At 41.3% G+C, this 20,213-nt stretch overlaps 1 protein-coding gene across 26 annotated transcripts in view; it reads left to right on the forward strand.

Annotated features, from left to right (window-relative positions):
- The window catches only part of Rims2 (regulating synaptic membrane exocytosis 2), a 465,362-nt gene extending 445,725 nt beyond the window's left edge, over positions 1-19,637 (forward strand). For 22 of the 26 annotated variants that reach the window (XM_036208698.1, XM_036208701.1, XM_036208705.1 and 19 more), the window contains 5 exons: positions 11,841-11,982; positions 14,984-15,096; positions 15,387-15,488; positions 16,283-16,422; positions 16,846-17,707. In XM_036208698.1, the coding sequence (XP_036064591.1) occupies positions 11,841-11,982; positions 14,984-15,096; positions 15,387-15,488; positions 16,283-16,422; positions 16,846-17,064 (716 nt within the window). In that variant the 3' untranslated portion in view covers positions 17,065-17,707. Of the gene's footprint in view, positions 1-11,840; positions 11,983-14,983; positions 15,097-15,386; positions 15,489-16,282; positions 16,423-16,845 lie in introns of all 26 variants that reach the window. The other 4 variants (XM_036208697.1, XM_036208687.1, XM_036208688.1 and 1 more) reach the window with 1 other exon arrangement.
- The last annotated feature ends 576 nt before the right edge of the window (positions 19,638-20,213 follow it).

Genomic DNA, 20,213 nt, shown 5'->3' on the forward strand with positions numbered 1-20,213 from the left:
TGGCTGCTTCAGTTCTTTCAGTGCCCGGCTCTCTCTTGTGCTCTGTTGCCCAGAGTATATGTCTAGTGAACATTGGTAATCTCTGGGTTCATGTGTTGCAGTGCCACCATTCTGTAAACTGTGCCTTTCTCAGTCCCAATCCCCAAATTCCAGAGAAGAGAGTCCACTGTAGGTTTAGTTCTGTCTAATATATCCAGAGGCCAGGGCCTCGTGTGGGGTTTAGATCACACTAGTAATATGCTTCTGTGAACAAGTGATAAGGGGCACAATTGTGACCTTCTCTGACATCCCCCCAAGAACCTGCTTTTGTCTGGATAATATCTTGGTTTGGGTTTTATTTCATGATAGTAACACAAGGAAAATTATTTTGGCTGTTTAAAATAGATCAGTTAGTTGGTGGTACCTGCTCCCTTAGGGTTTATAGATCAGTGGCGGCATGAACACATAGATCCTCAAGGCAGGAGAGGAACAGGAGAGGGCTGAAAACTGGGGAGGGTCCATCCACAGAAGACTGGTGAAGAGTCGTTTTGGGCAATGGCAAGCTGACTCTGTTCCAGGCTGGCACAATGGCTTTTGTTTTTGTACTCAACACAATCATAAACTTGGTTTTTCCCATAAAACCCTTAAACTTTAAAATATTGGCAGCAAAACTTAAAAATCTCAGCATTACTCAGGACAAACACACACATTTATTGACCAAATCTGACCCAGAGAACATAGAGTTTTCAACTTCCGCCAAGGAAATTTGCTCCCTTCCCAGCATTTCTCTGTTCCGTTTCTTCTCATTCTTGTTGACAGCTCAGCTGGATCCAATGGCTCATCTCTGAAACCTCGATATAGCACTGCACCCGCTCTCACTGCTTTCCGGGTCCAGTCCAGTTTCTTTGCCTCTAGAGCAGTGGTTCTCAACCTATGGGTGTTGACCCCTTTTGGTTGACTGACCCTTTCACTGGGGTTACCTAAGAATATGGGAAAACACAAGATATTTACATTGTAATTCATAGCAGTAGCAAATTTTTTGTTGTTGTTTTTGTTTGTTTGTTGTTTTTGTTTTGTTTGGTTTTTTGGGTTTTTTTTTTTTTTTTTTTTTTTTTTTTTTGAGACAGGGTTTCTCTGTGTAGCTTTGCACCTTTCCTGGATCTCACCCCATAGACCAGGCTGGCTTCGAACTCACAAAGATCCACCTGGCTCTGCCTCCCAAGTGCTGGGATTAAAGGCGTGCGCCACCACCGTCTGGCTTAGCAGTAGCAAATTTATAATTACGAAGTAACAACAAAAAAATTTTTATGGCTGGGGTCACCACAACATGAAGAACTATATTGAAGGGTCACAGTATTAGGAAAGTTGAGAACCACTGGTATAGAGCAAACCAGATTCCCATTTCTTCTAAGGAAAGCCTTTATCCTGATGTTCTAAGTCCTTCCAAATCTAACTACTAAACTTATAAACTAAGCCTCCTTGCTCCAGTTTTGTTGATACCTTACTGTTCTTCCACTACTATGTGTATATCTTAATTGTTTGTTAGTGCTCAGTTCACATCCCATCTACCTGTGAGGTCTCATAAACCACAAGAGTTTCTCTAGGTGGAGAAACACTTGGATGGACCTAGATTTGAAATAGTAATTCCACCTTTGCCTAGTTAACAACTTAAGTAACAAATTTCATTTCTTTTAGTTTAGCTTATTTTTATGCAAAGTCTATAATGATATATATCTTGAAGTAATGTTGAGACTTAATGTTATTATGTTAACCTTCTCTTATTGCAACTGTTTAAAATATTTTGCTCGTCTCTGAACCTCTAGATCTGTGTTATCCAGTACCTGAGGCACAAGCCTTATTTCAAGTGCTCAGTAGCATCATGTATCTAGTGATGACCTTATTGAATACCTCTCCATCATAGAGCGCTTCTGTCATTGACAGAAAGTTGTGCAGTCCTAATGATGTAAGGCTATTCATATAGAACTCAGAGTATGTTGCTCTGGGCCATCATCATTTGTTTACTAGCTTCCCTCACTACTAAATAAAAAACTTATGTAGGTGGGAATTATATGATTATGTGTTACATATATATGTAGTATATATATATATATATATATATATATATATATATATATATACATTTGTATTATATATAGCATGTGTGTGTGTGTGTGTGTGTGTGTGTGTGTGTGGTGTGTGTAACATATCCCTTTACATTCTATCTCTAGCAAGCACAAAATATGGATGTGAATGGAGACATGACCAAGGTTCCTTTCTTTTTTGTTTGTTTGGTTGTTTGGTTTGGTTTGGTTTGGTTTTGGTTTTTCCAGACAGGGTTTCTCTGTGTAACAGCCCTGCCTGTCCTGGAACTCACTCTGTAGACCAGGCTGGCCTCGAACTCACAGAGAACCTCCTGTGCTGGGATTAAAGGCATCACCACAGGCCTGGCCCAAGTTTGCTATCTATGTGCTTATCAGGACATGAAAGGATACTATTGGAGGTGAAGGAAACACTGATGAATCAAGAAACTGTTTGGATTCTTACAGGTGCAAGAATGCTTGTCCCACTTTCTCTGTCCTATACTAGGGATTATCATTATATAAACTGGAGTACATTTTTTATTAAATTAGAAATGGAACCTGTTCGAGATATCTGTTATTTAGAAAACATTCAACATAAATCAGACAATTAGGCAGAAAATCTATCTGCTAAATAAAAATTGGATTAGACTAGAAACTTTTGTCTAGAGGATAGATATGATGCCCACAACCATGCTACAGAAGCCACCCTGCATGCATTGCTGCTTGTCACATGCATCACCACTTGCCCGTGTCTCCTTGATGGTGAGTCACTGTGTACACATGACCTGCTCCTAGAAATCAGCCAGTCTGGCCAGCACCCTTGTTAGACTGAAAGCCTCTGGTATCTGCTTCTTGAACTTGGCGACTTGAGATACAATGTTGGTGGCAGCAAGCTGTAGCCATGTGCTAATGCCTTGATTGCAAAGCACAGGAAATGTGACATGTGACAAAGTTAACTTCTGCAGCTGAAGAATGGAATGTTTTTCTTAGGAAGAAAATTGGCAAAACAAAAATTTAACAAATATCAGTTGGTTATTGAAAATGGCTGCCAGTGGCTAAACGGCCAGCTGTTGAACTCAGTGTGATTACCTTTTATTTTTATGGCTTTAAATGTTTTTAATAGTTTACTATTTAGTTGTTTTCATCTTTGTTCATTGAGTGTGAGCAGTCAAGAAAGGGAAATGTACAGATGAGATCTATGGTAAACATGGCTTTCTCATATTTTAAATTTGCTGCAAGTTTGGCCCCTCAACTATCATACACACTGTTATTTTTGCATAGAGCAATAGCAATCCCTTCTCAGAAAAATCTTCCTTAAACTCTCATCCATGTTGAGTTCTAGAGCCTTTGTGAGACATGCAGGTCTTTTTCTCATATTAAGAGATGGTTCTTCAATGTATGATGATATTTAAGAATAAGAACCACCTATCTAAAAGACCCATTTTAAGACAGAAGGTAGCGACAGGTCCGAGAGAATAAATATCCCCCTTGGAATGAGAACCAGCAGCAGTGATGACAGGCGCGGCCAGTCGTGGAAGCTGTCAAGTCCTTCTTGGTGTGGCAGCGGGACCTTCAGTAGAGAGCACATCTGCAGCCTTGCTCCATTCCCAGAATTAGCTCCTTGGCTCTCCGTGGTTCTGGAAGTTTGCAGTGAAGAGGCAGTTCTAAGGTGCTCGACCTGCTTCTTACTAATGCAGGTCTAGAAACTTCCTTTCTCATCTTGGGATTGAACGAAATTATATAAAGTGGGCTGGTAATTTTTTCATATTTTTCCTTCAGAAATTCAGTTTAATTCTGTTTTCCCAGTTACTTTCGAATGTAATCTGCCCCTCTCCCAAAAGTGAGTTTGCGTGAGGTGACTCATTTATGTATTTGCCAGAACCTCGCCCCTTCGATGTATAGTAGGGCTGTAGTGACTTAAGAAGAGTGAGCTGGACAAGTGTAAACTAATTTGGGCAATTTCACGTGTGCTTCGAGTCATTTTCAAATAAAGCTTTGTGTATCATTTTACAGCTTTAGAGGCTTGCATGTGTAGTATCTAATCTTACACATCACTGTTAGTTAAACACCACTTACAGGTCATGTACTCATGTCATAAGCTAAGGATTATCTAAGATCTACAGATAAGAATGCTGGGTTTCTGAGACCTAAGTTCCCTGTCCATAGCTGGTAAATACTTCAGTGGAAACCTGAATTTGTAGCATCTAGGGTGTAACATTGAGGATCACTCATGGCATGTGAGACAGTGCCTAGGACATCCAGTGAGAGTCCTAAGGGCATGGGTGCTGTTTCCCCTTCGTTGTAGAGAGCCTGGCATGACTAACGTTAAGGGGAAAAGTCGAGAAGTATGGTACCAGCTCTCTTAGTGGTTTAACTTTGGATCAGGAGCTGATGGTTTCCAGTGGTCCAGAACAGCAACATCCAAAAGGAGATGAGAATCCCATGAAACTGACAAGAGAGAACAGAGAAACCACGGGAGGAAGTTTCTAGTGTGTGTGTTGAGAATACCAAAATAAATTCACTGCTCTGGAGAGAACGGTAGAGTGGGCATACCTAGCAACACACGAGGTATCATTATCTTGGCTTTATTTCTTGTTCAAAGTTAGTATTAATAATTATAATTATAGGAATTCACAAAGAAGGATGTTCTAGTCCTCCGTTGTGATTCTATTAAGGTCAATCCATGTGAGTCTATGTAATGGTTACTAGGGATTTACAAAGATACAAATTGAGGAAATACACTCACGAATACAGAATGGAGTAGACATCTGCAGTGGTCCTCTGATCTGACCGGGAGCCAATCCACCTGGTGGTTAGATCAGATCAGGAAGCAGGCAGCAAGGAGAAGGGGCTTCCTTTTCCTTTTAAGAGGTCCTGTACAACAGCAAGAAGGATCTCCTTCAGGCCCTATAGCCCAAGGTCATGGGCAGAGCAAACGCCACTACAGCCACTACTTATAGATGACTTAAGACATAAAAAGGTCAGGGCCCTTTTCAGCTGTTCATGGTGGTGACGCCACAGTTTGGGGTTTGTTTGTTTGTTTGTTTGTTTACAATATTCAGTGCACTTTGACTGCCAGGACATCATTTGATGAAATCCCTACCTGTTGGTGTGGGTGGGTCTAAAGTGGCATGCCCAGAGATTGAAATGAGTCGGTGTTATAGGGAGTAACTGCCTCTAACACCAGTCTCTACTCTTCCCTAAGTACATGCTGTCACTGTGCTCACGAGGTCAAAGGTTAGTGAGGTAGCAATGGCACTGACATTCCCCAGCTTTCATGAGTGAACAAAAGTGCGTGAATGATCAGAATCCCAACACTATCTGTAAAACATTTTAAACTTATCCAAGGAAAAAGTTAATGAGGTTTCAAGTCACTGGTTAATTGGAAGTTAAAAATCAAATATTTTATCAAATAAAAACACAAAATACTGAGTGAAGATGGAATCTAACTTGCTTTGAAAAACAGGAGTAGGCTTTGACGTCTCAAGAGTGAAATTAAAATATGTATTGTTTGCCTGCTGTGGACTTGGCTGGTTTTCTTACATAGAAGGTAATTGTAATAATAAACAGATTGCGCTGTTATGAAGACTAGAGTTATGAAGGCTTTAGATCTAGAAGGGCCCTGCATAGTTCCAAGTCAAAATGACGGTAGTTCCACCTTCCTTTTTCAGTTTTGAATTTGGCGGTTAAGTTCTGTCCCGATTTTAAGCTTCTTTTTTTATGCTGTCGTGTGTGTGTGTGTGTGTGTGTGTGTGTGTGTGTGTGTGTGTGTGTGTGTATGAGAATAAGTTTTGTTGGGTTCTGATGACAGCCAAAAATACATACATGGCTTTACACAAAATAAACCATGTCTGCAATGGGATACACGTGTGTTTGTATGTGTGGCTGTACACAGGGACCCAGGCTGACTTTTGTTATCAGCTTCCACAGAGAGAGAGGTATGGCTAGGTATACACCCACTGTTAAATCTCCTGCCCTAAAGCCACACCCAGCAATTTTGCTTGCATTTCATTGGTCAGATAAGTCACATGACCACAGCTAACTTCAAAGATGCGGAAATGACTCTACTTTGCTAGCCTTACTGTCTACCAGGATTGTGGCCCTTTTTGTTTTGTTTTGTTTTTTGTAGTTCACTGTTACTACAGCTAGTAGCTCTTCAATTTTGATAGTAGGTATAGCAAAAGTCTGAACTGAGTGGATTTATATTAAGTCCTCAAACAATTGTGAGAGCCACCTGTTAATTCCCATTAATTTGTCTTCACCTTTTATGCAGATCTTGAATTATCCCAAAAGAAATTGTAAGATGTGGAATTTTGTTCATTCATTTGTTTAAATTTTCAGAGGTTTGAATTATAGAGTGAAAAGCCCTGAGAGATCCTTAAAAGTAGTTATAATACTTACTCACGACGGTGATATCTTACGGGACCAAAGAGGCTGACAAACTGTTGATCTCTTTTCATGTCTGGTATAAAATCTACTGCTGGGACCTTACACCTTCAGTGGTCACCGTGGCCATTGGTGAACACACTGGAGATCATTCTATAAATGAAGTCGAGGAAATTAGAGGTGTGCCATAGAAGACTACTCTAAACTGGAAAGTACTCATGATTTTTTAAAATGTGAATGTCAGCTGCTAAAAAGAAAGTAGCTACTGAGAACTTCGAATTTCATTTCCCACAGTGAGAACACATACAAATGCAAACACATAGATCCAAGATTGCTTCCAAAAAAAATGTTTTAAGTCCTTGATTGTTTTAGAACTTCTTATTTATTGCATTTAAAAAGTCTTTATTGTGTAACACAGATGACTTCTTTATATATATATATATATATATATATATATATATATATATATATATATATATATATTTTGAAAAATAGTGATTCTGGACACAATACTGTCTCAGTAATTTAAAGCTCATGAATTGTGGTCTGCACTAAAAATTAAAGACTGTTCCAGTCTTCCAGCCTGCTCAGAAATTCCTTTTCCTACTGATGGCAAGAAAAATTGTATTATGAAGTGGGAATAATTCTGATTACATTGATGAGACTTCCTAGGTGTAGGGAAAGCAAGGTGACGTCTGTGCATCAAGGACTTAAAAGATACCACCATGAAATTGAGCTTGGTATCATATGTCAAGCCTAGTCTTGAGCAGGGCAATAAGAAAGTCTCCCAGTTCAGTAGCAATGAGGACATTTTCATTTTGTTGTCAAGCCCCTTGAAGAGTTTTCTGATATTAGGGGAAACTGGCATTTGAGTTTTGAACCAACTGGTTTTCCTTGAATACAGGAAGTGCCCTATAAATGAGTCATGGGATTAAGCAGAGCAGAAAGGCAAGGCTGCCTCCTGTGCACTGCTGCCTTCTCCCTGTGGTGTTTGGCAGTTAAAGAACTTGATTTTGACGTGCAGGCATCTTCTTCCAAAAAACTGTATACTAGAGTGAGTGGCTTAAGGGCTCAACCACAACCCAACCTGGGCTTTAGATATGGGTTTACTGCTTGTGTCTTGTTTAGTATACTATGCATGTAAGTATATATGCATGTGCACAGGTGTTCACTTTCAAAAAGCATACCTAAATTCATAACTATTTGGTTGGTCTTCCCCTACAATCATAATAAAATAGCTTTATGTATGTTCCATTTAAAGATGCGTCTGAGAAAAGAAGATCTTCAGTATGTGTCTTCTGCTGCTATAACAGTTAGCATCCAACACCAGCATCTACTTACTAGATCTTAGGCCTAGCACAGAATGATCATGTGTAACACCACAGAGATCAAGACACTGGCTGAGCTCTTGCCAGCAGCTCTGCTTCCAGGGGCATTCGTGTTGGTGGCAGAACCAAGTTCCTTGGAGGTGTAGGGCTCCAATCAAGTTTTCTTGCTGCTTGTCAGCCAGATCTCACTCTCAGCAGCTTCGGTGGCTGTGATGTCTTTTACATGTGTCTCTTTCCATCTTCAAATAAGCAAAGGTAGAAAGAATCGTCCTGGTGATTCTGCTGTCTCTAATTTCCTCTTCTGAAGCCAGCCAGAGACAGCATTCTGCTTTTAAAGGCCTGGAGCAGCTATGCTGGCCCATCAGATAATCTCCCTACCTTTAAACAATTAATTAGCAAAATCCCTTTTGCCATGTAAAGTAACGTCATCATCAGGACCAGCAGAGAATTCTGCCTGGCTCACTTGTACTTATTCTCACAGATCTTCACTATTACATGGATTCAGTTTTTAGGTTGCATAGCAACGTGGCATCATTTGTAGCAGTACATGTGAATCACCATAATGCATTATATTTAAGTTAAATTGTATTTATTTTGAATTGACATAAAGATTTTTATGGTGCTGAGAATTTATAAATAAGTCTGTAAATGTTTCAGATAATGGAATATGTAAAATGATAAGTGTGTAAGGGCTGCTGTAAAAAGTTATTTAGCCAGGAAATTGTGATTCTTTGACAGTAGCATACTCCTCAACACAGGCTGTCATGGCCCTTCGTGCACTAATGAGATGATCGCAGACTTCAGAGATAAAGAGGCCAAGGCTCAGGTGCTCTCCTCTCCCTACCCTAGTTTTCACAGACAGACAGCCCCGGACTCAGAGAGGAACTATGACTAGGAGACCACACAACCAGCTAGTTAGTGGTCAGGACCAGTCCGAAGAGGGGTGTTCCCCTCTTCCCTGTCTGTGTCTTGTACCAAGGCCTTGGTTGAAGGCTTGCTGTGTTCCGGGTACTCTTCCGGGCACTTTAGATGGGTGCTCTCTTTAATGCCCACCAGAGTCCCTCCAGTTACCTTTTTATCTCACAATGTGGGAGTAGGGTGTGACTTGCTCGGTGCCATTCAGTAAGTTAAGAACAGAGAAGCAATTTGACACCCGAGCCTAACTGGTTTGAGGCTCCTGCTTCTTCCCAGGCCACCAGGCTACTTGTAAAGGGTTCTTTGCGTCATCTCCACCCAGGCAGTTAGTTATGTTCTAACAGTAAGCTAATGAATAACAGAGAACATGGAGTCTGGCAACTGAGCACACATTCAGGTGCTGACACTCACTGTGTGGCTTCAGGGAATCTTGTGACTGATGGGCCTCTCTCTGTGCTTCGTCTGGACAAGTGGGAATTTTCAGACCTATGAAGAGATTATGTGAGTAAAGCAGTTGTGGACAGAAGGGTCACAAGCTCTTTTTAAATGTTGTTATTCTTAGCCAAGTGGGGTCTGGTTCTCATCACCCGCTAACAGCATAGTTTCAAGTCACTTTTGCTCAATAGCATCAGAGTAAATAGAAGACAATAGATTCTGGAATTGCTGCGCCATGTCCTGAGATCCTTAAGAACTAAGGTCCTTTATCCTTGGATAACCTAGGTTCCTCCATGCCATTCCCTTGTGTATATCTAGATCCTCATCTAGATGCCACTGAAGTGTGTCTCAGGTGATGGTAGTTGTTCACCTGGGGCAGATACTGAAAGGAAATGAACCGTAAAGCAGGAACTCAGCCCTCATGTTAGCCTAACGTTTCCTGATTTCTGAGAGCAAAACCATAATACTGCTTTGTGACATAGCTATTTGAAGATCACTCTGAAATAAAATAATAAATCTTAGGGGCTGGGGAGATGATAGCAGGGTAAAGGGCTTGCTGCACAGTATGAGTATGGAATTTGGATCCTAAGCAGTCGTGGAAATGAGTGGCAGGCAGATGTGGGGCCTGCCTGTAATCCTGGCAGTCTGAAGCTCTGAGCTGCCTCAGTGAGTAAGATAGATTGCTGCCGAGGAAGACCTGTGCTCAGCCTCACATATGTGTATGTCTGCCTCCACACACATACCCTCATGTATGCAAACATGCACCACACTCAGAAACTTGTGCAACAAGGTTATTAAAGGACTTCTTATTTCATTTTGGTTTTACAAACAAGGCAAAAACCCATACAACCAAGGTCACTGGCTACCATCTCCTTGCTGTCTTTTAGTCTACGTTATCTTACTTATGGTTTTGTCATGGTGTTAACTTTTTCAGAGACTGGGCCAGCTCTCTTGAACAATATCCTGTATCTGGGTTTTGTCTGGATGCTTTGTTTGTGCATGCTATTTGTCTTGTGACTTTACCTTCTGTGTTTTTGAAAACCAGAAGACTTGATTAGAAACAGTGAGTCCATTTTTGTCCAGAACAACTTGATAGACGATTCGGCATGCTGCTGAATTTGATGACTGGACTACAATGGCTGTGGCTCTGTATCCCTTATAAATTATCTTTTCACTCCCCTAACAGAACTAGTTTGTGGCCTGATCACTTGGCTCATCCATGTTTTTTCATGGTCTAACTTTTAATGGTAGCCTCCAGTGGTGAGCCATGTATTATCACTTATCCCACAGGAGGCTACAAATTCGTATTTCCAACTTCGTCTCTACTCAGGCCTTTCAAAGGGAAGCGAACACACAAATCTTGGTGAAAAGAATCATTGTGTCAGTAGCACCACATTTCTCTGATGAAGAGCTTTCTGGAATCATTGAGGAAGCCTTATGTTTTCTTACCATTTATCATCAGTACATGTTTGCTACTTACCCACAGTACAGCTTTTGATTAGCTGGAGATCAGTCATAATGTGTATTTTGTGTCTACTCTAAAGCATTTTAATGTGTATCAAAACTGGAAATAAAGCGAAATGTAAAGCAGTGTTTCAAAGTGGAGCAATATAAGTTTGGTGGAAAGAGTCTCACGCGTCAGGAGCACCAGCATCACTGAGAAGAATTACTAGCCCTTGACGGTGAAAGAGCGCGTCACATGGCTGTTTATCTCCAGATGCTAACGGCTTTTGCAGCCAGCAGAACACGCAATGGATCCAGCTCCATATTCCAGCCTGCCGGGCTCCTCACAGCTTTGCTTCTTTCCCGATACCCCACTTCCCAGCGCTCCTTCAGCCAAGGCCCTTTCTTCTCCACACGAGATCACTCCTGGCTTGCTCCTTTGTCCATGCACTTTCTTTTGCTCCAGACATGCTCTTCTTTTCCTGGAGGCCCTGTTGGCCTGTCTTCCAAGCCCAGCTCCAATGCTGCTCCCTCTCTGGAGCAGCTAGCTTGCTTTGCTCAGCCATGCCCCGCGCTTGTCTCCCTCAGGGCTGCTCCTCTGGTGGCCTTCTGGGAGAAAGCTCCACTAGATGCAACCACCTTAGAGATGACCGTCCAAGACCAAAAACTGAAGAGGTCCTTCATGTGACACTTCAGGAATTTTGTATTACACAATCTTTCTGGAAGTTACCAGCAGAATCAAAACTGCCTTCAAATAGAGTTACCCCTTTTGTGTAGATTTCTTCACCTTTTCATAGACGTTACCCTAAAATTTTTTATAAAGTTAAAGCTAAAAGTTGAGTATCCCTCACCATCTGGTTCTTTGTAAGCCAAATGAAGGCCTATTTCTTTAATTAAGACAAAAGAGATGGGAAAAAGGTAAGCATAAATGAATTTTGCATTTAAAAGTTACAGTGAAATACCAGAGGCATAACTGATATGGTAATTTAAGTATGTGATGAAAACAAAGCGCATTTCATTATCCTCAGTTTGAACCTCTTTGTTTCTTATGTTAATGACATGAACACTGTTTTAAGTGGAAATAAACAATGGTACTTTGTGCTGCTCACTCAGGGAGACACTGCTTAGAAGTGTTTAAAATACGTTTTCTCTGTGTCTCCTTAAGAACTCTGTCTGCAGTCCTTCGAATTTGCAGTCTCCGGGTGCTAGCCGGCTGTTCTGCGGCCAGGCCTCGGTGACACACTGTGATGCCCTTGGATTTCTGTCTCTGCAGAAGCAGGAGGGAAGAAGCTGAGGAGCACTGTCCAGAGAAGCACAGAGACCGGCCTGGCAGTGGAGATGAGGAACTGGATGACGCGGCAGGCCAGCCGCGAGTCCACGGACGGCAGCATGAACAGCTACAGCTCGGAAGGAAAGTGAGTGAGGCCTCGGCCATGCTCACACAAGAGCTAAATCACAGGATCCATCCTCAGGCCCTTTCCATTTAACCTGGCTGAGTCCTGAGAACCTGTTTCACCCTCCACTGAGCAATTTGTATCGGGGTTTTTTATTTTGAATGAAATAACTTGGAGGAGATAAAGTGTCTTACTTCCACAACAAGATGCTATAATGGGACTGTCAATATTACCTACAAATAAAATAGTTTGTCCGAGCTTAAAATAATAAATAAAATCACAGAAATAATAAACATACATGTCACACCATGTAGGCAATATTAGTTTTTTAAATCTTCGATCTTGGGGCTAGAGAGATGGCTCAGAGGTTAAGAGGACTGGCTGCCACTCTTCCAAAGGATGGGTTTGATCCCCAGGACCCACGTGCAGGCTCACAACTGTAACTGCAGTTCTAGATCAGCTACCCTCTTCTGGCCTCCTCAGGCACTCCATGCACACTATGCACAGATCTACATACAGGCAAAACACCCAGACACATGAAATAAAATAAATAAAAAGTAATTTTTAATGTAAAAAAATCTTAGATCTGTTGAAGAGATGCTATTGAAAAATTTATGCACTGAAAGTTATGTAATTTATCTTAATTATGTGAAACAATAATCAGAAGAAAATAGCAACAAGAAGTTGGTGAGCCTTTTTCTCTATGTAGCTTTTCTTTGAATCCACGACCATAAGATACCTGGAAAGGGTTGTAAGCATGGGGTGGCCCTGTCTCCAGAAAACAGCAGTATTTAGTGACTTCTTATCATAGATGAGACCAAAGGTGTCAGGAGAAGAAAGCAGGGCTCAGGGCCTTGCTCTGTCATCGCCATGGAAGTGTTCCATGTTTAGACACATGTAGCCAATTCACAGATTTGAAGCCGTAGGAAATGTTGGCTCATTGTTAACTACATACCCTGATGATATTTTGTCCAACGTCATTCTGTAAAGGAGAGGTACATAATCCTGCAGTTTTTAAATAGGGTGTATAAACAGGTTGCATTTTTGAGGTGAAGGGAAAGAAATAGATTTGCTGACCGTTAAGGAAGTGTGAAGGAGGTAGAAAGCTGAGTCACAGGTGAGTGTGGTAGTGGTTCAGTCACAGGCATGTGACACACTCCGTACACTACACTAAAGAAATGTGTTCTTTCCTGAAGGAAAGTGAAAATAAATGTGCTCTGAGCATGTTCTCTGTGAATACTGCATGGGCTATAAAAATGTTGACCGCATGGTCCCCACACACGTGTTTATAGTTTTGTTAGGAAGCTGCCAGGGATATAAATGTTTCAAGGATGACTTCTACTTCAAATGTTTACCATCTTATTGGAGAAATAACATGAATACTCATGAATTCATTCAACAAATATTACATTCTAGTGTCCCAGACAGTGTGCTGTGAGTTGGGTGTGAGCCATACAAGAGAATCAAATCAGAAGTTAAGACAGTGGGTGTAGGAATCATAGGAACCAATAAAGCAAGAAGAGACCAAAGTTCTTATCTTGGTTTCTGGGACTCAAGATTTTTGGGTAAATCACTTCATGTTTCTAATATGAAGGTGACTCACCAAGGGTGAAGGTATCCATTGTTTATAGCATCCTAGGGTGTAAGAGCTGGAGTCTAGCACCAACAAGAGACAAAACTACCTCCACTCATCCAAAAGACAAGACAAAATTCATCAAAAACTTTAATTTATAAGGAAAACAATAAAATACACAATAAATTGTGTAAGTGTCGAGGGTAAAATAAGGCAAGGAAAATAAATGAGAGAGGTCAGCTAAACAGTCCATAAGACCTGATTTCAGGACCCTTTGTCTTTTATATACAAAGGCCATCTCTGAAGAAATAAACCCACTTATTTCATTAGTCTTTTTCATCTTTGTAGTGTGTGTGTGTGTGTGTGTGTGTGTGTGTGTGTGTGTGTGTGTGTGTGTGTTTAGGAGAGTTCAGTTGGTCAGTTTAGAATAAGTTAACTTTCAGATGCTCAGTAGATACCCTGTTAGCCAACTATGCTGTTGGAATGAATGTGTGTAGCCCAGAAAAGAAGGCTAAGCCAGAGAGGCCCTTGGCCAGACAACTCCGACACAGACACCACTAAGTTGGGTGGAACTTCCAAGGGAACTCAGACACATGGAAAAGATAAGAAGTTAAAAAGAGCAGTTTGGGTGTTTAATAGCAGAACTGGCAGAGATTAGAGCATAATGGCAGAAGAGAAGGGAAAGCTTTGCAGGGAGCCCAGCATCTCCAGGAAGTGACTGGAAAAGGTTTCTCAGGAAAAGGAAGGATGGATTGTGTCAGTGACAGCAGGAGTTACTGCTGTAGTCATTGGCTGACAATGACATTAACTGCCATCGTCATTGGCTGACTTCTGGGTAGAGAAATTTTGAGATGTCTCAGAATTTGGAGACATCTCAACAAATTAACAAAAAGCCGATTAGAGTTTCCAAATAAAATGGAAGAGGGGAATGTGAAGGGCTTTCCAAGGATTCAGGGGAACAAGTGGGTGGGGGCTGGGGAGGAGAGTGCAGTCAGGAGAAGGGGCTGTTTTTCCTTTTGCATGATGAAATGGCAGCATATTTATATGCCAATGGGAATGATCCAGTTTTTTCAACTGTATAAAGATAAATAATAGACTCCCTCTTAGTTTAGTTAAGAGGATTAAACTTGGCAAAGCATGGCGTAGATGAGTGCTTGGTGTATACTGAGCATGCACGACAGAAATCATCTCCCCTACCTTCCAGACCAAGCAAGAGAAGACACATAACAGAAGCCCACATAGAGTAGCAGGTGCTTCTGGTGACAGGCATGGGAAGCTAGAGGATGTAAGATGGTCTGAGAGTTGTGGGAGGTGGTGTGGGATGCTGGAGTCTAATGAGTATCAGTGGTCCCTTAGCCTGGCCACACCAGTGAGGCCAGCAGGAAACCTGAGCTTGCCTGAAAGGAGGGAAGGATGAGGATTTAATCCTGCCTGTTGTTCTGCCTTCAGCCTGATTTTCCCTGGTGTCCGCCTGGCCTCTGACAGCCAGTTCAGCGATTTCCTTGATGGCCTGGGCCCTGCTCAACTAGTGGGACGCCAGACCCTGGCTACTCCTGCAATGGGTGAGAGTCTCCATTACATGGTTTCATTGTTTTTCCTTTCCATCTGAAAAATCACATTCCTTCAATTTCATGATACTTTTAACAAGATCACCAGCAAGAATAAAGGGTCCCAGATTTTAACAGTAAACGTTAGTTTTTTTCTTTTGTGATTTCTGTTTGTCTTTAAAGTAACACACTGCTAAGAACGTTTAAATCTTAAAGAATGAATACATCTGGGGACTGTCTGAAACCAAGTTCTTTGGCTCAAGCTTTCCTCCTACTTCCTGTGTTTCTGCCCTGTGTCCCACCAGGTGACATCCAGGTGGGGATGATGGACAAAAAGGGACAGTTGGAGGTGGAAATCATTCGGGCTCGAGGCCTTGTTGTAAAACCAGGTTCCAAGACACTGCCAGGTAAAACAGAAAATATTCCATAGTTATTTCTCATAGTCTGTGTTGTTATGATGTAAAAGTGACATTTCTTTGTATATAAGGCTGTGAATTCTGAAAGCACCCCTATCCTGGCATCTGTACTAACTTATAATACTTCATTTCTCTCTCAACTCCTCAGTCCTTGAAGGAATTTTTAAATAAAGTGTAGGTTACTAACTAACTGTATCACTTTGAAATTATGGTGTAAAGGTCTTGAGGATAATTGACTCCTTCACCATAATTAATAGCATGAGACATGCAGGAACATGCTTTTCATAAAAGCCGTCTGTCATAAAGGTTTTAGTCATAGAATTCCTACTGAACTGTCGCTCCAAGTTACTTTTGAGCATACCACCTCAGAGCCCACCCCTGTCTTGAATTCACACCATTGCCAGCTGATAGATGCCTTTGAATAGTCAGTGAACTTCGGGGGTGAACATAAACATTCCAGCCTCATTTTAAGCATGTTTAATGAGACCAAAAATTTGGTAATTTAAAGACATTGCCTTTGGATCGTTAGGGACTAGAAACATTTTGCCTTTTTAATTCAACATTTAAATCCATACAAGAAAGAGATGTGGGGGAAAAGGCTCTCAAATCTCAAAGGCCGTGTCAACATACTTAAAACTGCATGGCTGACAAGTGTCATTGTGGTTTTGACAAAGAAGGCAGGCCAGTGGCTAGTGTGCTCTCAGGGAAGACGGAGCCATTGTTCTTGGCCCCATGAACCGGCCAGTTCATAGCTCTGGGCATCAGTCACTGTCTTCTCTCCCCAGCACCGTACGTCAAGGTGTATCTGTTGGACAACGGAGTCTGCGTAGCCAAGAAGAAGACAAAGGTGGCGAGGAAGACCCTGGAGCCCCTGTATCAGCAGCTCTTGTCCTTCGAGGAGAGCCCCCAGGGAAAGGTGTTACAGGTGTGTGTGTGCTCAGTGCTGGCCTCTGACATAGGAAAGGCTTTCCCGAAGCTTGGCCTTAGACCTGCTATCTCTCCTGTTCCTCGTGGCTGAAATTCTCCGTCAACTGGAAGGCAGTGGCAGTGATCTACAGCTGTGTTTGTTGTTGTCCCCCTCACAGGGGAATCCCCACAGACGTTCAGACCTGGGCTACACACCAGATTTGCTCCTTGTGTGGCTTCAGACACTGTAGAGAAATTTTCCTAATGTAACCCTGGCTTCTGGGAGCTAAAGGCAACATCGCCATTAATCAGGCTCCAGCACTTAACTTGACCTTTGACAACAGCACATTAGCTGAACACATTTTACTAGTTTAATTATAACTTTGCTTGTCTGTTGTGATGTGTGTGTTTACACTAACGTTACTTTTTATTTTGCCAACAGATCATTGTCTGGGGAGATTATGGCCGCATGGACCACAAATCCTTTATGGGAGTGGCCCAGATACTTTTAGACGAACTAGAACTATCCAATATGGTGATTGGATGGTTCAAACTCTTCCCGCCTTCCTCCCTAGTAGATCCGACCTTGGCACCTCTGACAAGAAGAGCTTCCCAATCGTCTCTGGAAAGTTCTACTGGACCTTCTTACTCTCGTTCATAGCAGCTGTAAAAGTGTTGTCATAACAACCAGTGATACAGAAACAGAAGAAAGTGCACAGGCCGAAACCCCTGGTAACACTGCATGCTTGATGTTGTGTCTTTGGAGCCCACGTCTAGGGATACAAAGCGATCCTGTGTTCTCAGAGGAAGTCGTACACATTGTGCCCTAGCGAAGGCCCTCAGGTCAAAGAGCAGAGCTGTGAAGAACTGTCACATTTGGAGTTCAGTGACACTCGAGTTCCGGTCCAATCTGAAGCCATGGATTAATCTCAAAGAGTCAGTCAGCCCTTTTCAATGGCACCTTTATATTTTTATCGTTTTGTCTTCATTTATCTGCCCCCAAAGCCTGTTATGCCACAGAAATGGAGCTCTACAGCCATTAAGCCACACTACAGGGCAAGGAGCAAAGTCCTAGGAAGCGTCAGGTGAAAAGCAAGAGACCAAAGATGTGGTCAGGAGCAGAGTTGGCCACCGCTCCCAAGGGGGCTCCGGCAGGGAGACTGGTAGACTCTGGGAAGCCCCAGGAGGCATGGCATTCACTAATGCCAAGATGTGTTGGACTCTGAAATCAAAATTCTGGGACTGCACTGTACTGAATGAAATTAAAGAAACTTTTTTTTGCATGGACACAGATTAGCTGAATATTTAAATTATTTTCTCGGGGCTGCAACTTGCAAAAAAATAATAATAAAATAAAATAAAAATCAGCCATTTTCAACAATTTATATTATTTTTAAAAGTAAATTTCACTAGTGCATGGTTTTAAAATGGGAGAGAATGCAACAGGGTGATACAAAGACACACCATGTTTATTCTTTAATCATAGTCTGTGTTTTGGCAGACATTACAAATGAAAATACTTTCTAGCAGATACTTTATGTGACAATAAGTATAATATATTCAATTTATTTCCATGTTAAATATACAGATCTTATGAAGTTCAATATGTGCAAATTTTTCACATCTTTCCTCTTCTTACTTTTCTTCCCACTTTGAATCTTTTTTTCTTCTCTCCTCCTGAGTGAACCCTAAAATACTAGAAAATACTAAAATACTGCAAATCTTTCACCTGACCCCATATTCGATTCAGAGCACAGATGTATCTGAATTTAGGGATTTCTCAAATCTGTTTGAGAGCTTTCTTTATTTCAAGCATGTTGAAAGGATTTTGCAACATGACTTGGGACATCAAGCAAGTCAGCACGTATTTGACAAAGAAGATATCTGAACATTTGCAGTTTATTGTACAGTGCATGGTAATTTTTTTTTCACCTTAAAAGTTCAGTTTACAGGAAAATCCTAAAATCATGTGGCATTGTAATGTCTAACAAATTTGTTTTTAGCACCAGCATTATTCATACAGGGGGTTAAGTATTATTTGTAGGTCTTAGGTTTTGTTTGTTTTTTAATTTGTTAAAGCAATTTCTTTAGCTGATTTCCATTTACTATGTGAATAGAAACACTGCTAAATATGTGGAGCCCTGAAACATGGGGCTGTTTATTAATTCATTTTTCTGTAGTAAAATTCAATTTTTCACAAATTATATTTCTAAAGAAATATAGTAAACATAAATTTGCAACAATTTTAAAGCTCCAATTTTTAGATGACTCAAAGAACATCAATATGCCTCTTAACAGTTATTTGACACCATCACCAAAAGTCTACATGCAAACCCTCAATCAAGACCCCATGTGTGGTTCACGGGCAGTTTTTACCGCTGAGTGGCACTGCGAGGTCCGGTTTCTCTCCAGGTCCCTAATGAGAGGAAATGTCACTGGTCAATGTAATAAACCACCCATCCTTTCTGTTTCCTACATATGCTTTGATTACACGTCCTTAAAGATTGCTTTTATCTCCTTGCAGTAATTTTTGAAATCTATCTACATCCCGTTTGTTTAAATGGAGGCCATGCACACACAAAAATATTTTCTTTGTTTCTCTTTTCGAATTCAATGCTGACCATTGAAAACTGTCATGCTTGATATGGTGCAAAAGTTAAAATGAGCTATCACTCAAAATGCCTTCTCTTTATGTGGTGCAACATGAACTACACCAAGACCGTGTCTTGATTTTCTGAGACCTCTGGCAGACCCAGGCGAAGGAACATAATGCTATGAGATACTTTCAGCACCTGCTTACCAGCAGCGATTTGGTTTAAGAGACCTGTAGCGTCTTCGTTCTCCCCTAGGCTAGACATTCACTATGTTCCTGACACTAAAATGAGTCACAATCTTTTCTGCATATTCCTATACAAATTATTTCTAATTTTACTAAGAAAGACATGACTGTGGAATATTTGTACATACTTGTCATTATGCAGTATTTATTTAAAAGTTGGTGTACTTTTTTTTAATTTTCACATGTCTGCACCTCAACTTGTGGTTCCGTCATGTAAATAGCACATGCCAGTGACCGTTGCTGCCCTGTACATAGAATGTTTTCAAGTAAAGGGAATTCCAGTTGGGGAAAAATGGGGGGAGGGCAGATTAGGCCTGTAACAAACACTGACTGATGTAAATCAAATTCATTCTGGTGATGGTATTTAACACTTTAAATAAACCATTTTCTTTACATATGTTGTTCATGGTGCTTTCTGAGACATCTCCACTTGCATCCCCAAGCCTGCCACCATCAGCCTGTGAACTGCCTTATCTTTTCCAGGGGATAGCTCCAGTTCTCCTCCTTCCTTATGACGTGAGTGGGTTTCTGGTTTTATCACACTGCTGCTAGCAGACTGTGTCCATAAAGTCTAGGAAGATTTCTGCTGTTATCGTTAAGAGCTGCTGGAGTGCTTTCCAGTTAAGTGACTCACAACTTAGAGGTTTTATGAGCAGAATGGATGAGATTTTAGAGTTCGTCCTCAGAGTTACTGACAACAGAGTTACTGTGTCTTAGTTACTGTTCTATTGTGAAGAGACACCATGACCAAGGCAACTTGTAGAAGAAAGCATTTAATTGGGGGCTGACTTAGAGTTTCAGAGGTTTGGTCCGTTATCATTATGGTGTAGATCATGGCAGCATGCAGACACTGGAGCGGTATCTGAGACCTAGATTCCGATCTGTAGACAGAAAGAGGAAAAGCAAGACATGCTTGGCCTGGTGTGGCCTTTTGAAACCACAAAGCCCAACCCCAGTGACACCTCCTCCAG

This window comes from Onychomys torridus, chromosome 16 (genome assembly GCF_903995425.1).
Source record: "Onychomys torridus chromosome 16, mOncTor1.1, whole genome shotgun sequence".
Lineage (NCBI taxonomy): Eukaryota > Metazoa > Chordata > Mammalia > Rodentia > Cricetidae > Onychomys > Onychomys torridus.